The sequence below is a fragment of the Balaenoptera physalus genome (genome assembly GCF_965194825.1).
Source record: "Balaenoptera physalus genome assembly, chromosome: 5".
NCBI classification, from domain to species: Eukaryota; Metazoa; Chordata; class Mammalia; order Artiodactyla; family Balaenopteridae; genus Balaenoptera; species Balaenoptera physalus.
The window spans coordinates 38,067,851-38,084,443 of record NC_138884.1 but is presented as its reverse complement, the minus strand read 5'-3'; the positions used below and the strand labels follow the sequence as shown (position 1 = coordinate 38,084,443).

Sequence of the window (16,593 nt, the reverse complement as noted above, 5' to 3'; positions counted from 1 at the left end):
GCTGTTGGGGTGGTGGTGAGAGAGGCATGAACGGGTGGACCACAGAGGAGTTTTAGGGCAGGGAAACTACTCACCATGATACTATAATGATGATACATATCATTACTATACCTTTGCCCAAACCCATAGCATATACAACGCCAAGAGTGAATTCTAATGTGAACTATGGACTTGAGGTGGTTATGATGTATCCATGTAAGTTTATCAATGGTAACAAATGTACCACTCTGCAGGGGGTATTGATAATGGGGGAGGCTGTGCATGTTTGGGGACTGGGGGTGTATGGAAAATCTCTGTGCTTTCCTCTTAATTTTGCTGTGAACTTAAAACTGCTCTAAAAAATAAAGTCTTTATAATGAAAAAAAATAAACCAACCAAACCTAGAAAGATGATTTCTCTCTGGAGAAGAAGAGCACAGCCTTCAGGCATGGGTGTAGCATTGTCCTTTTCCTTCTGATGAGCTGGGGGGGGGGGGGGGCGGGGCATTCAGGGCCCAAGGAGGAGCATATGTGCCTGGCCAGAGAGAAGTGGGATGGCCATTTCCTGATGGCACAGGTGTCCCTGCTGTCTGGTGTCCAATATGGTAGCCACTAGCCACATGGAGTTACTGAAATTTACATTAAAAAAATAAAAACTAACAATTCACTTCTTGCTAGCCCTATTTCGAGTGCTCAGCAGCCTATGTGGCTAATGGCTACTGTATTGGACCTCTCAGATTCAGAACATTTCCATCATGTCAGAAAGTTCTACCGGAGAGCGCTGCTCTAGACTCCAGGCAGCCCCGGAGGCTGACCTGGGGACTGAGGATCAATAAAATCACAAATCGAGACTCGACCCCCAGTCCCAGATTCTGAATGACATCTGAGCAACGGACACTGCTTCCACGGGGACAATGTCAAAAGATGGAGGCCCACGCGGAGCCGAGACGCGAAAGGGCTTGAGAGGCGTGTTAACTAAATCAGTGCTTGAAGAGCAACTTCTCTTTGGCAATTCTTGCTGGTCTGACAGGCTCCTGCCGAATTACATCACTTCCTAAAAAACAGGCAAACACCTCTCCTTCAAGTCAGCACCGACCCAAACAAGCAGGAAACAGGAAACGTTCACGTTTCTGCGGGGCTGAAAGTGCGCGCAGCATCACGATGCCGGGGCGCGCGGATCCCGAGGCTCCCCGCGCCGCCCTCATCTTCGCCCTGCTCATCGCGTTCCTCCCCACCCGCCAGGCGCAGGGTAAGCACCCCTAGGCTTTCCACTCCAGGCGAGGAGGAAAATGAACGCTTGTCTCGTGCCGAGGCTACAGAACTCTGCCGGGGAGGGTAACACCCAGAAAACTCTAAGCCTTCCTGTGAAAAAAGTGGAGAAAAGTCGAACTGTCTTTTTTGGGGGAAGGAGGGAGGAGGGACTTGGCTTCGTTTGCAGCCGGCTAATCCAGCTCCAGCTCACTCCCTGAATTTACCCTTCCCGCAGTCTTTGTTTTCTAAGATGTAATTTACCGGTCCCAGTCATTTACTGGCTTTAATGGGCATATTAAGAAAATGATCAACTCTTTGGCAGTTCCTGTAAAAGAACGTTTCAGTCAGCTGAAACAGAGAAATTATGAATTTACTTTTAATAATGTGGGCTGAGAAGTCTGCTGGTTCCAAAAATTCCTGGAAAACTGGGGTATGGAAATTTACTACTGGAAAGTAGACTAAAGAAACACCATAATTTAAAAAAAAAAAAAGTAAACAGGAAATTATCTGAGGAATTACCAGGCATCCACTGTAACTTATTAAATCTTTCATCTGCTTTCCTTTGATCTTGTTACTTTGGGAGAGATTTTCTTTGCATTGATTGCGACTAATGAAGCTTTGTTTTAAAAAGTAATGTGACTGTAGTGAATCAAAGGTACCAGAAAAGACAAAATATTAAATCTCATAATTCTGAGCTAAGAGCAGCAATTGATTTATACCCTGGCAACAAGTACAATCACCCTCCATTGCCTCTTACAGCTGTGTGGATTTGCCCTTGGGTAAATAAGCTAGTTGCCTGTGGTTCCTGTCAGTGGACACCGCCTGCTGCTAGTGTAGAGCTGTACTGGGGGGTGCAGCTATACTGAGTGTACAGCTGTTCTGGGGGTGCAGATGAAGAAACTGAGGTGGAGGAAGGTGAGACCCACCGACAGTCAGCTCTCCTGATTTGGACTCCAGGGTCTCGCCTCTCGCCACAGGGGATCGACCACGCCCCCTGCCTGGACCTCTGGACCATATTCCTTTCCGAGGGGCGTCCCTCAGCACCCACGGGAGCAGGGCCCAGCCATCCCTCTTCACCTCTTTTAACTCTCACAGCTACCACACTTGCCTCAAACACGCTCCTGAGAATGACATTTAACCTGCCTGAGTAGTTTCTTGAGCATCTGAAAATGATTGACTCAAAGTGTCTGCAATTCAGGAGGTGCAAAGGACTCAGTGAAAGGTGTCCGTCTGAGACCCGTATCTGATCAGTGACTCTTCCCCTGAAAGAGCTCTGGTGGGTCCTCATTTATGGCCCCTGGCCTCTCACTGCAACCTCCTTTCCACGGCATCTCCTTCTGTCTCCCTCCTGCTCCCCAGCTGCAGCCCCTCAGTCACGGTACAGAGCGTGTGCTCCAGGCTTCTGGGGCTCTGGCCACAAGTGATGACAAGTTTCCTTTTTTTCTGCTGAATGGGTGCCTATGTAACCTTAAAAGGCTCAGACTGAATGTTACCTCTTCTTTGGTGTCTCTCTCACTGCCCCTTCCCTGGCACGCTGCCTGTTATACCCCCAGAGACCTAAACTTCTGTAAACCCAGCTAACCACCTGGAATCATAACTGTGTCTACGTCCATGCCTCCCACCAGGCTGTGAGCACCTCCAGGGAAAAGAAAATCCCCTTTTGTTCATCTTTGATTTCCCCAAATCTCGTAAAGGGTCAGCATAAATTAGGAACTCAGTTATTCTTGATAAGTACTAAAATCGTCCTAGAATGGATATGAGACTGATCACTAAAGACTGATGAGCTCCTGAGAGCAGGTAGTGTTAGGATGTCAGGAGAAGTGGAAGATGAAAAGCTGCATTTCAGGGGAGAACGGGGATTATCTGAATCATCCCACACACTCACCTGTCTCCATTCCCAGTGCCTGAAAATGCAAAAATGCCCACTTGCAAGCAGCTGTATAATCAAAGCCTATTACTTTGAGATTAGCCAAGGGAAAGGCTGTTCTAAATTAAGGATTGAATATATATTGTAAAATTAAGTAAGGTATATCCTTTTGAGCTAATGGTGCCTAAGACTTTAGGATGTGAGTTCGTTTAAAGGTGTCACAGTTGTATCTATTTCCTTGAATTCTTCAAAAAATACCTTGGAGATGTTTGGTAAAAGAATCCGATCTACTGAACAGCCTGATTCTCCTTTGCAAGCATAATCCAGGTTTATCTCAAGTCAAGCCTTTATTAACCACAAATAGGCAACATTATTCAATAACTGCAGTTACCTGAGACCAGCATCATTATGGTTGAGTCAGCATCTGTTTTGCTTTATGTAGATAGAGAGTCTGGTGCAGAACTGATTACTATCACAAGTGAAATAATCCACTTAGAAGTGAGAGAAATGAGAAAATAGATTTTCTGGGATTTTGACAAAACAGATGAGAATAATTAAAGAGAAGCTCTGGGCCTAGGTATCTTGGCCAGTGTAAGATGCTAAGAAGTTCAGACTCAAGGCAACATTCTGCCTGTGGAATGAAGGGCCACCTCATTCCTTACCCTGTGCCCTCTCAATGTCAGCTTAACACTATCAGAAAGCTAAAAGCAACTTCCAGATACCAAAAGCACAGGATTTATTAGCTGCTAAAAGCAGAATGGTCTGTAGAAAAAAGAGCAAAAAGTCACAAGGCAGAAATAAGCCCTCTGTAACTGTTTTGGTGACCAGAGTTAAACACTGAATTTGACAGAGAGGACTAAGAGGTTTTTCTGGGCTGTTTCAGAACAGTAAGGATCATTTAATTATTGGACGAACCTTCAGAAGGAGAGAAAGAAGAGAAGAAAATAATGGTTGCAAAGTTGAAACTGCACTTTCTGATACTGTTCTTATTTCAATGAATGTGACTACCACCTGCTATTTCCTGGGACAGTCCCCATTTCAAGTAGTAAAAATGCTGATGGCCAACATAGATAGTGCTCAGTATATGCCTGTTCTGAACACTTTATATCTACCAACTCATTTAATTCTCATAACAAACCTTATACAGTGGCTACTATTATTCCTATTTTACAGATGAGAAAACAGGGACAGAGGGGTTAACTGACTTGCCAAGGTCACACAGCTAAGTAGTGGATCTAAGTAAGATTCAGCCTCAGGAGTCCACGCTCTAACAATACACTGTATTACCTCTGGGTATTCAGGCTCTGCCAGGCTATGAGTCTAGTTTTAGGTTTGGAAAAGTATGCCTTCCTGACTGTGTAGGTGTATCACACAAACTCTTGGCTGGGCTGTAAGTTTATCACATGTTCATAAAGGAGCTGTATTTGTTTGATTGGGTCAGAGACTGGCTGACAGGAAAAGGGATAGTGGAGTTGGGTTAAACTTTGGCCTGTGGAGGGGAAGGGAGAGGCTGAAAGGTACAGAGTGAGCAACAGAGAATCTGGGGATTAGCATAGTTAAGACCAGAAGCAGGAAAAACAGAATGTTGAAGTCACTGGGTAAGAGGCTTTGGGGTGTGGGAACCAGGGAGAGAAAGCCCAGCCTTCTGTCAGGCAGAGTCACACCGTGGGAGAGCCCTGCTGAGAACTGACCCCAAGGACCAAACAGCCCTCAGGGGCAAAAAGAAAAGAAAAAAAAACAAACAAGCAGAGAGGGTTTTATTAAGGCTTAAAGTTCTTCCGTGTCTAAAAGGCTGACCCAGGAAAACAGAAGAGGGCGGGACTTTGGCTGGGATAGGCTCAGTTCTGTAAAGAAACAGTGCAACCTGTAATTTGCCTACCTGTGTATAGTTTGCACCACCCTCAACTGTTGGCAAAGATGTGGAGAGACAAGAACCTGGCACTGCCCATGGGAGGGCAGATCAGTGCAATCCTCTAGTGTCTCCTGCCGCTGAACCCATGCACTGGGCTTTGAATTTAAGTTACCATATTTTTCATTTCTAGAAAATCCTAGAATACAGAATATTGTACAATATATAGAGAGAGTCTTGGTTTTATTTTTCCTTATTTGTTCCTTCTTTTATGTCTTTAAACATACTATTCACTATTTGATAATTTTTATCTGAAGTTTATGTAGATTGAATCTTGTTGCTTCTTGTATCTGTCACCTCCCATCATGATAAAAATCTTGGGGGAATTAGGGCCAAACCCAGCACACAGAGCGTGGCCCACCCTATTTAACAGAACCCCAAATTTTCTGATCCTGTCACCAAGCTACTGTAAATACTTTCCCAGTGCAGCCTCAGTCCTGTCACCACAAAATAGGGTTTGGAAAAAACTCAGATAGGGGTGTGCCCTGGGCTTGAGGAGAGCGGGTGCTTGGACCTCAGGCTTAAACCCCAGCGTTGGGATGGGGAGAGGGAGACCTCAGGGATCAGCCTCCAAGAGCTGCGTGAGGTACCAAAACTTCATTAGAGGTGCAGGCCAGCAGAGGCAAGCCGGTAACCAGAAGCAGGTGACCAAAGAGACCAAAGTGACTGCCAAGGAGAAGGAAGCAGACAAAACCAAATTCAAAACCAGGCTGTGGGTCAGGGGTCCACAGTGTCAGGATGATGATGAGGTCAGCCTGGGGGAAGTGCACCTGACTTTGAACTTTGCCAGAATCATTGCAGCTGCTTTTCTTTTTTCTTTCTTTATTTTTTAAAACCATGAACTGGTGTTTTAGCTTTCACTTTTGACCCAGTAGGTGGACAGGAACGCCTGAAAGTACTATATAGCTTATCATATCCTGTGGGATTCGGGCAAGTCCCCATAGGTGGGTAGGTATGGCTCTGAATTTAAATTTCCTCTACAAGTTTTTTTTTTCTTTCTCCATATTTTCTGGGCCCTGGGGAATTCCTTGCTTTTTTTGTGATTTCCTTATACATTTAAGAAGTTGTTTCTTCTATTTCATCTAGTATTTCTAGGTGCTGCATACTGGGTGAATTTTTCAGGTTACTAACTATATGAGGTTATTGGAAAAGGAATTTTTTTTGATACAACCATTCTGGAGAACAATCTGGAAATATTTAGTCAACTGGAGATGTTCATACCCTACAACTACAACAATTCACTGTCAGATCACTCACAAATGTACGACGGCAAAGAGTCATGGCCAAGGATGTGGATTGTAGCATTGTTTGTAAAAATGGGAAAAATAGAAACAATCTAAATATCTATTAACAAAAGAAAAATACATGAAACTTGGTATAGTCACAGAATGAGATATCATAGAGCAGGTAAACTTAATGAACTACAGCCAAATGTATTAAGATAAATCAGTCTCAAATGTAATATTGACCAAAAAACCAGTGGAAGATTATTATGCGCAGAATAATTACATTTATTTAAAGTTTTTAAAACACTCCAAATTCTGCTTCTATTGCTTAGGGACACGGGCGTATTTGGAAAGTGTGGGACTGATACGTGCTAATTGAGAAGAGCGGTTAACTTGAAAGAGATTGGGGGAAGGAGGGCTTCAGCTGTATTTACAATGTTGTGTTTCTTTCAGAAAAAAACATGGTGGTCCAGGGTCAGCAAACCAAGAATCATGGGCCAAACTCAGCCAGCTTCCTGCTTTTTTCCAACACTTGAGCTAAGAATGGTTTTTATATTTTTAATGGTTACATAAAAACAGATAATAGCCTGTATTTTGCCTCTTGGCCCACAAGATCTAAAACAGTTACTCTCTGGCCTGTTAAGAAAAAGTTTGCCAACTCCTGCTCTAGTCATTATGGGGAAATAGAAGATAATTAGGGTGGGTCCCCTGTTATTTGTTACATTCGTCTCTATTCCCTTTGGTAGGTATATGTTCATAATGAAAAGTGAGGGAGCCTGTGAGTTCTTTTCCAGCTCTCCTGAGTCCCCACGAGCTCTCCTCCCTCTTCCCTTTCTATAACTCCCAGTCTCTTTGAAAGACAGCCAACACATCTTCATTTTCACTCGCCGTTCACTTCTCAACCCCCTGCGATCTGGCTGCCATGTCAAGCACGGCACTCAAATTGCTCTGTCTGGGTCACCAGTGCCTTCTAATAGCCGAACCCAAAGGACCCATTACCGTCTTTATCTTCTGTTTTTCTCTGTAGCACTTAACATAATCAATTATTGAAACCCTCCTCTTCCTTGGGTCTTATGAGGCCATTTTCTTCTTGGTCTCCTATGACTCTGATTGTTCCTTTCCAGTTTGGGGTTATGAATCTTTCTCTTCCACCTGTTCCTTTTGTATTTATCTTTTCTTTTCTCACTCCTTACATCATCTCAGGGTCATGACACACTTTCATCATTTCTATCTCCCTCCTAGGCTGACGGTTCCCCAAATCACTCCAATCAGGGATGTCTGCCTAGCTCTAGCCCTACATATTCATCGTCTGTCCTCCTAGGAGACGTCCCAGGGGCCCTGGGCTCAGCCTGGCCAAAACGGAACTCTTTCTCTGCTCCCTACTGGTTTAGGCCCTTCTTAGCTCTCACCTAGGTTACTTCATTAACTTCTTAACTAGTCTCTTTGCCTTTAGTCTCCTCTCCAACCCAATTTCACATAACCTCCAGAGTGATGGTTCTCTAACAAAACTGTGATTATTTTTCTCTTGTTTTCACCCCTTCAGTGGTTTTTCATTTCCTTCGGATAGATTCCAGCCCCCTCAGCCTCATTACGAGGCCCCTTGTAAGCTTGTGCTGTGTTCCTTTCCTACTAGACACTTCCCACCATGCATCCTATGATAACTACTTGAATGTGCCAACCTCTGTCGGGCCACGGAGCTTTCCATAGCTGTGCTTCAGCTGCAGTGCCTTCCTTGCCATCGTTGCTTGACGAACTCCTGAGATTCAATTCAGTGGTCACCTCCTCTGGGAAGTTCTCCTGAATCCTCCACCCCAGATGCAATGAATGCCTTCCCCTCCCATGTCCTCATGATGCTCTGTGCCCAAACATATTATGACTTTTATGAAACTGTAATGTAATTATTCATTCATATGCCATTGTCCCTACTTACCAGTCACTTCCCAGGGAGGTTGGGGCCTGGTCTCGTTCACCCTTATGTCTCTAGAATAGTTCCTGGTACATGACAGGCACACAACTCACTGACTAAAGGAATGAATGACATGAAATTTATTCTATAGCCCAAGACTTACTTGTGTTTGTGACAAAATTATAATCATTTCAATAATGCAATGAAACTGTGGTGATACCTGGATAAATATGATTTTTCATTAATCCAGTTTTATTTTGTTCTGAAATGTTAAAAGTCTCCCAAATCATTTTGTGTGTGAATAGTTCAGTTCTGGCTCCTCAAACCAAACAGGAAACAGCTATATCTTGCTCTCTTGTAGAGAAAGCTACATGGCTGCACCTATGAGTAGTTCCGAGAGAGCCTTCTGTCCATCTCCCTCTCAGAATATAGAGGGAAGTTCAGACCCAGAAGATAGGCATTGAGCAGCATGACAATTTGCAGAAAAGCCAGGTAGTTACAGACATTTTGGGGAAGTACTTTTTTTTTTTTTTTTACATATTTATTTATTTGGCCGTGCCCCACGGCATGCTGGATCTTAGTTCCCCGACCAGGGATTGAACATGTGTCCCCTGCAATGGAAGCACAGGGTCCTTACCACTGAACCACCAGGGAAGTCCCTGGGGAAGTATTTTTGAAAAAAAAAAAGGGGAATATAAGTTTCATAGACATGAAATTTCAAGCCAGTAAGAGCTGATTTGAAAACTTGAAAAAAAAGTTATGTAACATAAAAAGAATAGAAAAGTCTGCCTCTGGTGCTAAAGACAGCATAGAAGCATTTCCTGAGAAATTAGAGGAGGTGGTTGGAAAGGAGAGCGATCTGCCACAGCAGGATCTGATGGGTGGTGGTGTTTTGTGTTTGCTTCCTTAAAACAAAACCAGCAAATCTAGGTTTTTTTTTTGCAATCTGAATTTTTTTCTATGTTTCTATATTTTATATGAATTAAAACGATCTTTATTATTTCTTATTTCCCCACCCCATTGTGGCTTTCAGAAACAGGAGCCCAGTTGTTAGGAGGGTTTGTTGACATTTTTTCCCCCTGACAACACTGTTTATTAATTTAAAAATCTATTTATTGTTTTCTAAAAATTATGCTTATTTATTTGTCTATGATTCAGATGGCCGGATTTAGCAAATAATATAAAACACTCAGATAAATGTAAATTTCCAATAAACAAAAATTTTTTAGTATAACTATTGTACATCCCATGCAATTTAATGTAAGTATACATAAAATATTGCATGGGATACATTTATACTAAAACATTATTTGTTGTTTACCTGATACTCAAATTTAACAGGTGTCCTGTATTTTATCTAGTAACTCTATTTATGATTATGATGACCTTTTGCCAGGCAAAGACCATCCCTGTATTGGTGCATCACTAAGACCAGAGACATTTTGGCTATGTAGCTAGTTAACAAATATTAGAATATTTAAGTTGAGTCCTAAATCAGTCATTCAAATAACAAGGAATTATCACTAAAAAATAAACAAACAAACAAACCCCTGGTGATTAAGTAGACTAAAACTAGGAATCCAAGAGTGGATCAACTTTAGAGAATCTATTCATGTAATTTGTCACATCAAAAACTAAATGAGAGGGACTTCCCTGGTGGCGCAGTGGTCAAGAATCCGCCTGCCAATGCAGGGGACACGGGTTCGATCCCTGGTCCAGGAAGATCCCATGTGCCACGGAGCAGCTGAGCCCGTGCACCACAACTACTGAAGTCCACGCGCCTAGAGCCCGTGCTCCGCAACAAGGGAATCCACTGCAATGAGAAGCCCACACATTGCGACCGAGAGTACCCCCCGCTCAGCTCACCGCAACTAGAGAAAGCCCATGCGCAGCAACCAAGACCCAACACAGCCAAAAATAAAATAAATAAATTAATTAATTAATTTAAAAAAACTAAATGGGAAAAAAGTCATGGGATTGTATTAATAAACGCAGAAAAGAGGTTGACAAAAGAGAGTGAGAATAGCTCATCAGAAGCTCAAGCTGTGATACTGAAATTCTGAGGACTTGGATGGATGGGCAAGGATCTTGGATGGAAGGGCAGGACTGATTCTCTTTGGAGGTAAAATAGGATCACAAGCCAGGCCAGACTTAGAGACCTGCTAAGTGGCTTTGCTGACCCTAGAAAATCCCATCCACCATTTTCTCCCCTCAGATGCCACTTGGAAGACCTCACGAACTTGCTTCCTTCTTGAGCCTCCTGTAAGAAAACTTCCAACAGCAAACACACTCTGGCCCTCTGCTGCCCCAAAGGCTGGCACGGAGAACTTTTGGTTATACCCTCCCCCCTTCCCTCCTGCAGCTCCTTGTGAAGGCACATCAGCCACTGAGCTGGGCGCCCACATCTCCTTCCCCTGCCTTCCTCTTCTCTGATGAGCACAAGCATACATCTACTGCTTAGGTTTTGGTTTGTCTCTCCTGCAGTGGCTTCTGGTAACTCTGAGCTTGTGCTGACCTGAGCAAGGAGGCCAGGCCAGCACAGAGACCTGTGTGACCTGCACCAGAGTTTCCCTCATTTATCCACCCAGAGGGAGGCTGACACAGCAGCCAGGGAGGGCAGGACAGGTCGAGGAGCATTTGTTTTCATGTTACTCTTTTACATTGTAATTTTGAAATTGGCTTTAAAAGAGAGGTAGAAATATAATAAAAGTAGTAATTATCATTGCTAACCTGAATACTTTTCTATCACTTAATAATCTTTCATTTTAAAGTATTTTTCACACTACTATATATAAAATAATCAACAAGGACCTACTGTATAGCACAGGGAACTGTACTCAATACTCTGTAATAACCTATATGGGAAAGAATCTGAAAAAGAATAGATATATGTGTATGTATAACTGAACCACTTTGCTCTACACCTGAAACTAACACAACACTGTAAATCAACTATACTCCAATATAAAATAAAAATTAAGAAAAATAAAGTACTTTTGTATCTATCATCCCACTGATGGTAGGAAGAAATTTTAAATGTTAAAAGTGTATTCTGTGTCATAAAAATATATACATTTCTTAAAACTGCCAGGTACTGACAGGCCAGGATAGGATTCCAGTGTTTGAAAAGGTACTCAGATGGTCAAAAATGCAGCTTCTCCAGGTGAGTAACTTCAAACCAGAGACAGCCTTAGGGTCTGGGCAAGTCTGCTTAGAAACAAGCAAGCTTTCTCTGAAAAAGACACCAAATAAAAAGTATAAAATGAAAAATGCATCTGAGCATTGTGGGCCTCCATGGTGGGACATGTTTTCCTTCCTTTTCTTTTTTTTTAATGTTATTGGAGTATAGTTGATTTAAAATGTTGTGTCAAGTTCAGGTGTACAGCAAAGTGATTCAGTTATACATAAACATATATCCAGTCTTTTTAAGATTCTTTTCCCATATATGTTATTACAGAGTATTGAGTAGAGTTCCTTGTGCTATACAGTAGGTCCTTGTTGGTTATCTACTTCATATATAGTAGTATGTGTATGTTAATCCCAAGCTCCTGATTTCTCCCTCCCCACAACGTTTCCCCTTTGGTAACCGTAAGTTTGTTTTCAGTATCTGTAAGTCTGTTTCTGTTTTGTAAATAAGTTCATTTGTATCATTTTTAAAAATTAGATTCCACATATGAGTGATAGCATATGATAGGCATGTTGTAATCTGATAGTAAATTGCAATTGCAGGGTGCTTCTCAAGGCAATGGGGTAAAACACAATGGTGCTTCACAGGTGCTTTCCAGAGCAGACTATTGTATGAAAGCCTTTTATCAGATGACCCTGCTCAAAATAAGCAAAAGAGACATTTCTTAATGATCTTTCTACATAAGGCATTGTCACCTTTCGTCATCTGATGGCTGAAGAGAAAGGGTATACGAAACACAGGCACCACTTTACCTAAATTGCCCTTCGGTGCTTACCATCTGCCACTAACCTTCGCTGATTTTGCACTGAGCCTGTTCCCCCAACTATTTATTCATCTTCAAGTATAATGTCAGAGAGAACGTACTAAGTGAACATATTCACTAAATAAAAAAGGTCAGCTGCATAGTACACCAGAGCTTACAGAGGAAACAGCAGTCCCTCCACCCCGGCTAGTCCTGCTCCCCAGAGAGAGTTCAGGTGCCTGGGCTATACACGTGGGGAGCCCTGTGACACACCTGATTCCAAAACCGAAACCAAAACCAGCAAACAAAAAGAAAACCCAAAAAGCTAGAAACGTGAAATTTCATCATTAGAGATGCTTATCTTTTCACTAAACAATTCCTCTCATTTCCCAGTGTTTTCTTTAAAATTCAGATAAGTTTTTGAGAAAACCACCGTAGATCCCTTTTCTCTCCGTGACTAAGAACACACGGTGTGTGTTCCTGGAAGGGGGTTGGGTTGCTTGAGGGAGGAAGATATCGGTCTCTTGATAGAAAGGCGAGAGACCTGTCTAGCACTTTACCTCTGGCTCATCTGGCCTTTTTCCTAAATAGCTGTCCAGTGAAGAGCAACCGTACAGCAGACACGGTTCCCGGGGCTGGAGATAGATACAGAGCAGAGCAAAGGAGGACACAGGCGATAAGCAAATAGGTACAGGGAGGAAATCATGTCAGGTAATTAACAGCTCATAGTACTGTTTCAAAACCAAGTAAACTAGAGAAAGCGCAGAACCCTTCAGAGCTCCCCCTGTGCCTTACGCAGGATGGTGTCCCAGTGGCACCGTCTGGTCCACGCCAGCACCCCAGCGCCGAGGAGGTGGTCCATCCCCTCGGCGTTAGTGCCCCCTGCATCAGCACAATCATCCTCCTGCAGCCCAGCTGGGGCCTGGGGGGTCGGGTAACGTCACGCGTTCCTGTTGTATTCCCGGCTTACCCCTGGCCACATCACAGTCAGGTGTCACAGATACTGAACAACTGATTTTTTTTAAAAAGATGTCAGAGTTGAAGAGATAGACTACTTGACAGGTACATGCACCTATTTTTGTTGTTGTTGTTGTTAAAGTATACTTGATTTACATTATTATATTAGTTTCAGGTGTACAGCATAATGATTCAGTATTTTTATAGATTATACTCCATTACAAGTTATTACAAGATAATGGCTATAATTCCCTGTGTTGTACAATATATCTTTGCTGCTTATCTATTTTATACATAGTGGTTTTCATCTCTTAATCCCATATCCCTAATTTGCCCCTCCCCCCTTCCTTCTCCTCACTGGTAACCACTAGTTTGTTTTCTGTATCTGTGAGTCTGTTTCTGTTTTGCATGTAGATTCATTTGTATTATTTTTTAGATTCCACATATAAGTGATCTCATACAGTATTTGTCTTTCTCTGTCTGACTTATTTCACTAAGCATAATATTGTCTAGGTGATTCCATGTTGCTGCAAATGGCAGAATTTCATTCTTTTTTATGGCTGAGTAGTATTCCATTGTATATATTGGGTGGGCCAAAAACTGCCTTCAGTTTTTTAAGTAAAAACAAAAGACACATTTTTCATTTTCACCAAGAACTTTATTAAACAATGTATTCACCCTTTTGTTCCACTACTTTCTGCCATTTTCCAGGCAACTTCATAATTCCATCTTCCCAAAACTTTTTATCTTTTTGAGCAAAAAACTGTTCCTGGTGCCTTTTACAGTCTTCCACGGAATTGAAATTTTTTCCATTCAAAGAATTTTGTAAAGACTGAAATAAATGGAAATCCAAAGGTGCGATGTCTGATGAATATGGTGGATGAATCAGAACTTCCCAGCCAAGCTGTAACAGTTTTCACCTGGTCATCAAACAAACATGCGGTCTTGCATTATCCTGATGGAAGATTTTGCGTTTTCTGTTGACTAATTCTGGACGCTTTTCATCGAGTGCTGCTTTCAGTTGGTCTAATTGGGAGTAGCACTTACTGGAATTAATCATTTGGTTTTCCAGAAGGAGTTCATAATAGAGGACTCCCTTCCAGTCCCACCATACACACAACATCACCTTCTTTGGATGAAGATCGGCCTTTGGTGTGGTTGGTGGTGGTTCATTTCGCTTGCCCCACAATCTCTTCCGTTCCACGTTATTGTTCAGTATCCACTTTTCATCGCCCAGCACAACTTGTTTTAAAAACAGAACGTTTTCATTACTTTTCAGTAGAGAATCACATGCGGAAATATGGTCAAGAAGGTTTTCTTCGCTTAACTTATGTGGAACCCAAACATCAAAGGAATTCACATAACCAAGCTGGTGCAAATGATTTTCAATGCTTGATTTGGATATTTTGAGTATATCAGCTATCTCCTGCGTGGTATAACGTTGATTATTGTTAATCATTGTTTTGATTTGATCACTATCGACTTCAACTGGTCTACCCAACTGTGGAGCATCGTCCAGCAAGAAATCTCTAGCATGAAACTTTGCAAACCACTTATGACACGTTCGATCAGTCACAGCACTTTCTGCATACACCGCACAAATCTTTTTGTGTGTTTCAGTTACATTTTTACCTTTCCTGAAATAATAAAGCATAATATGCCGAAAATGTTGCTTTTTTCTTCCATCTTCAATATTAAAATGGCTACACAAAAATTCACCAATTTTGATAAGTCTTTTTTTAAATGCACGCTGATATGACAGCTGTCACTATACAATCTAACAAAATTGTTGCGAATGAAGTTAAAGACATCCCAGTGCTACTAGAGCCATGTTGAGGAAAAATCTGAATGAACCTTTTGGCCCCCCCAATATATACCACATCTTCTTTATCCATTCATCTGTTGATGGACACTTGGGTTGCTTCCCTATCTTGGCTATTGTAAAGAGTGCTGCTGTGAAGATTGGGGTACATGTATCTTTTTGAATTAGGATTTTCATTTTTTCTGGATACATACCCAGGAGTGGAATTGCTGGATCATGTGGTAGTTCTATTTTTAGTTTTTTGAGAAACCTCCAGACTGTTTTCCACAGTGGCTGTACCAATTTACATTCTCACCAATAGTGTAGGAGGGTTCCCTTTTCTCTACACCCTCTTCAACATTTGTTATTTGTAGACTTTTTGATGATGGCCATCTGACAGGTGTGAGGTGATATCTCATTGTGATTTTGATTTGCATTTCTCTAATAATTAGTGATATTGAGCATCTTTTCATGTGCCTGTTGGCCATGTCTATGTCTTCTTTGGAAAAATGTCTGTTCAGGTCCTCTGCCCATTTTTGGACTGGGTTATTTGTTTTCTGATATTGAGTTGTATGAGCTGTTTATGTATTTTGGATATTAACCACTTGTCATCCATATCATTTGCAAATACTTTCTCCCATTCCATAGGTTGTGCTTTCGTTTTGTAGGTGGTTTCCTTTGCTGTGCAAAAGCTTTTTGTAATTAGGTCCCATTTGTTTATTTTTGCTTTTATTTCTTTTGTATTAGGAGACAGATCTAAAAATATATTGCTATAATTTATGTCAACCAGTATTCTGCCTATGTTCTCTCCTAGGACTTTTATGGTTTCAGGTCTTACATTTAGGTCTTTAAACCATTTTGACCTTATTTTTGTATATGATGTGAGGGAATGTTTTAATTTCATTCTTTTACATGTAGCTGTCCAGTTTTCCCAGCACCACTTATTGAAGAGACTGTCTTTTCTCCATTGTATATTCTTGCCTCCTCATAGATTAATTGACCATAGGTGCTTGGGTTTATTTCTAGGCTCTCTATTCTCTTCCACTGATCTATGTGTCTCTTTTTGTGCCAATACTATGTTTCTATTATTCTGGCTTTGTAGTATAGTCTGAAGTCTGGGAGGGTTATGCTTCCAGCTTTGTTCTTTTTCTTCAGGATTGCTTTGGCAATTCTGGGTCTTTTCTGGTTCCATATGAATTGTAGGATTAGTTGTTCTAGTTCTGTGAAAAATGTCACGGGTATTTTGAGAGGGATTGCATTAAACCTGTAGATTGCTTTAGGCAGTATTAATTCTTCCAATCCAAGAGGATGGGCTATCTTTCCATTTCTTTGTATCATCTTCAATTTCCTTCATCAATGTTTTATAGTTTTCAGAGTATAGGTCTTTCACCTCCTTGGTTAAGTTTATTCTGAGGTATTTTCTTCTTTCTGATGCAATTTTAAACAGCATTTTTAAAAACTTTCTCTTTCTGATAGTTCATTATTAATGTATAGAAATGTAACAGATTTCTGTATATTAATCTTGTATCCTGCAACTTTGCTGAATTCATTTATTAGTTCTAACAGTCTGGGGGTGGAGACTTTAGGGTTTTCTATATAAAGTATCATGTGATCTGCAAATAGTGACAGTTTTACTCTTTACTTCCAATTTCAATGCCAAAATACACCTTATTAATTTTGCTCCCAAAGGCTTCTTTCTGTGTAGGATTCTCCAGTCATCTTTAAAGCTAATAAGACTATCTTCATGAATAACAGCAAATTAAAGTCGA

General features: G+C 41.5%; 1 protein-coding gene across 7 annotated transcripts in view; it reads left to right on the top strand.

The window, feature by feature from the left end:
* Window positions 1-859: 859 nt before the first annotated feature.
* The window catches only part of TMEM154 (transmembrane protein 154), a 45,617-nt gene continuing 29,883 nt past the window's right edge, over window positions 860-16,593 (top strand). Inside the window, exon 1 of one of the 7 annotated variants that reach the window (XR_014264155.1) lies at window positions 860-1,227. Coding sequence is in view for 4 of the 7 variants with exons in the window: in XM_082463586.1 (XP_082319712.1) it covers window positions 1,140-1,227 (88 nt within the window). In the remaining 3 variants the exon portion in view is untranslated. The remainder of the gene's footprint in view (window positions 1,228-16,593) is intronic. The other 6 variants (XR_014264156.1, XR_014264158.1, XM_082463586.1 and 3 more) reach the window with 6 other exon arrangements.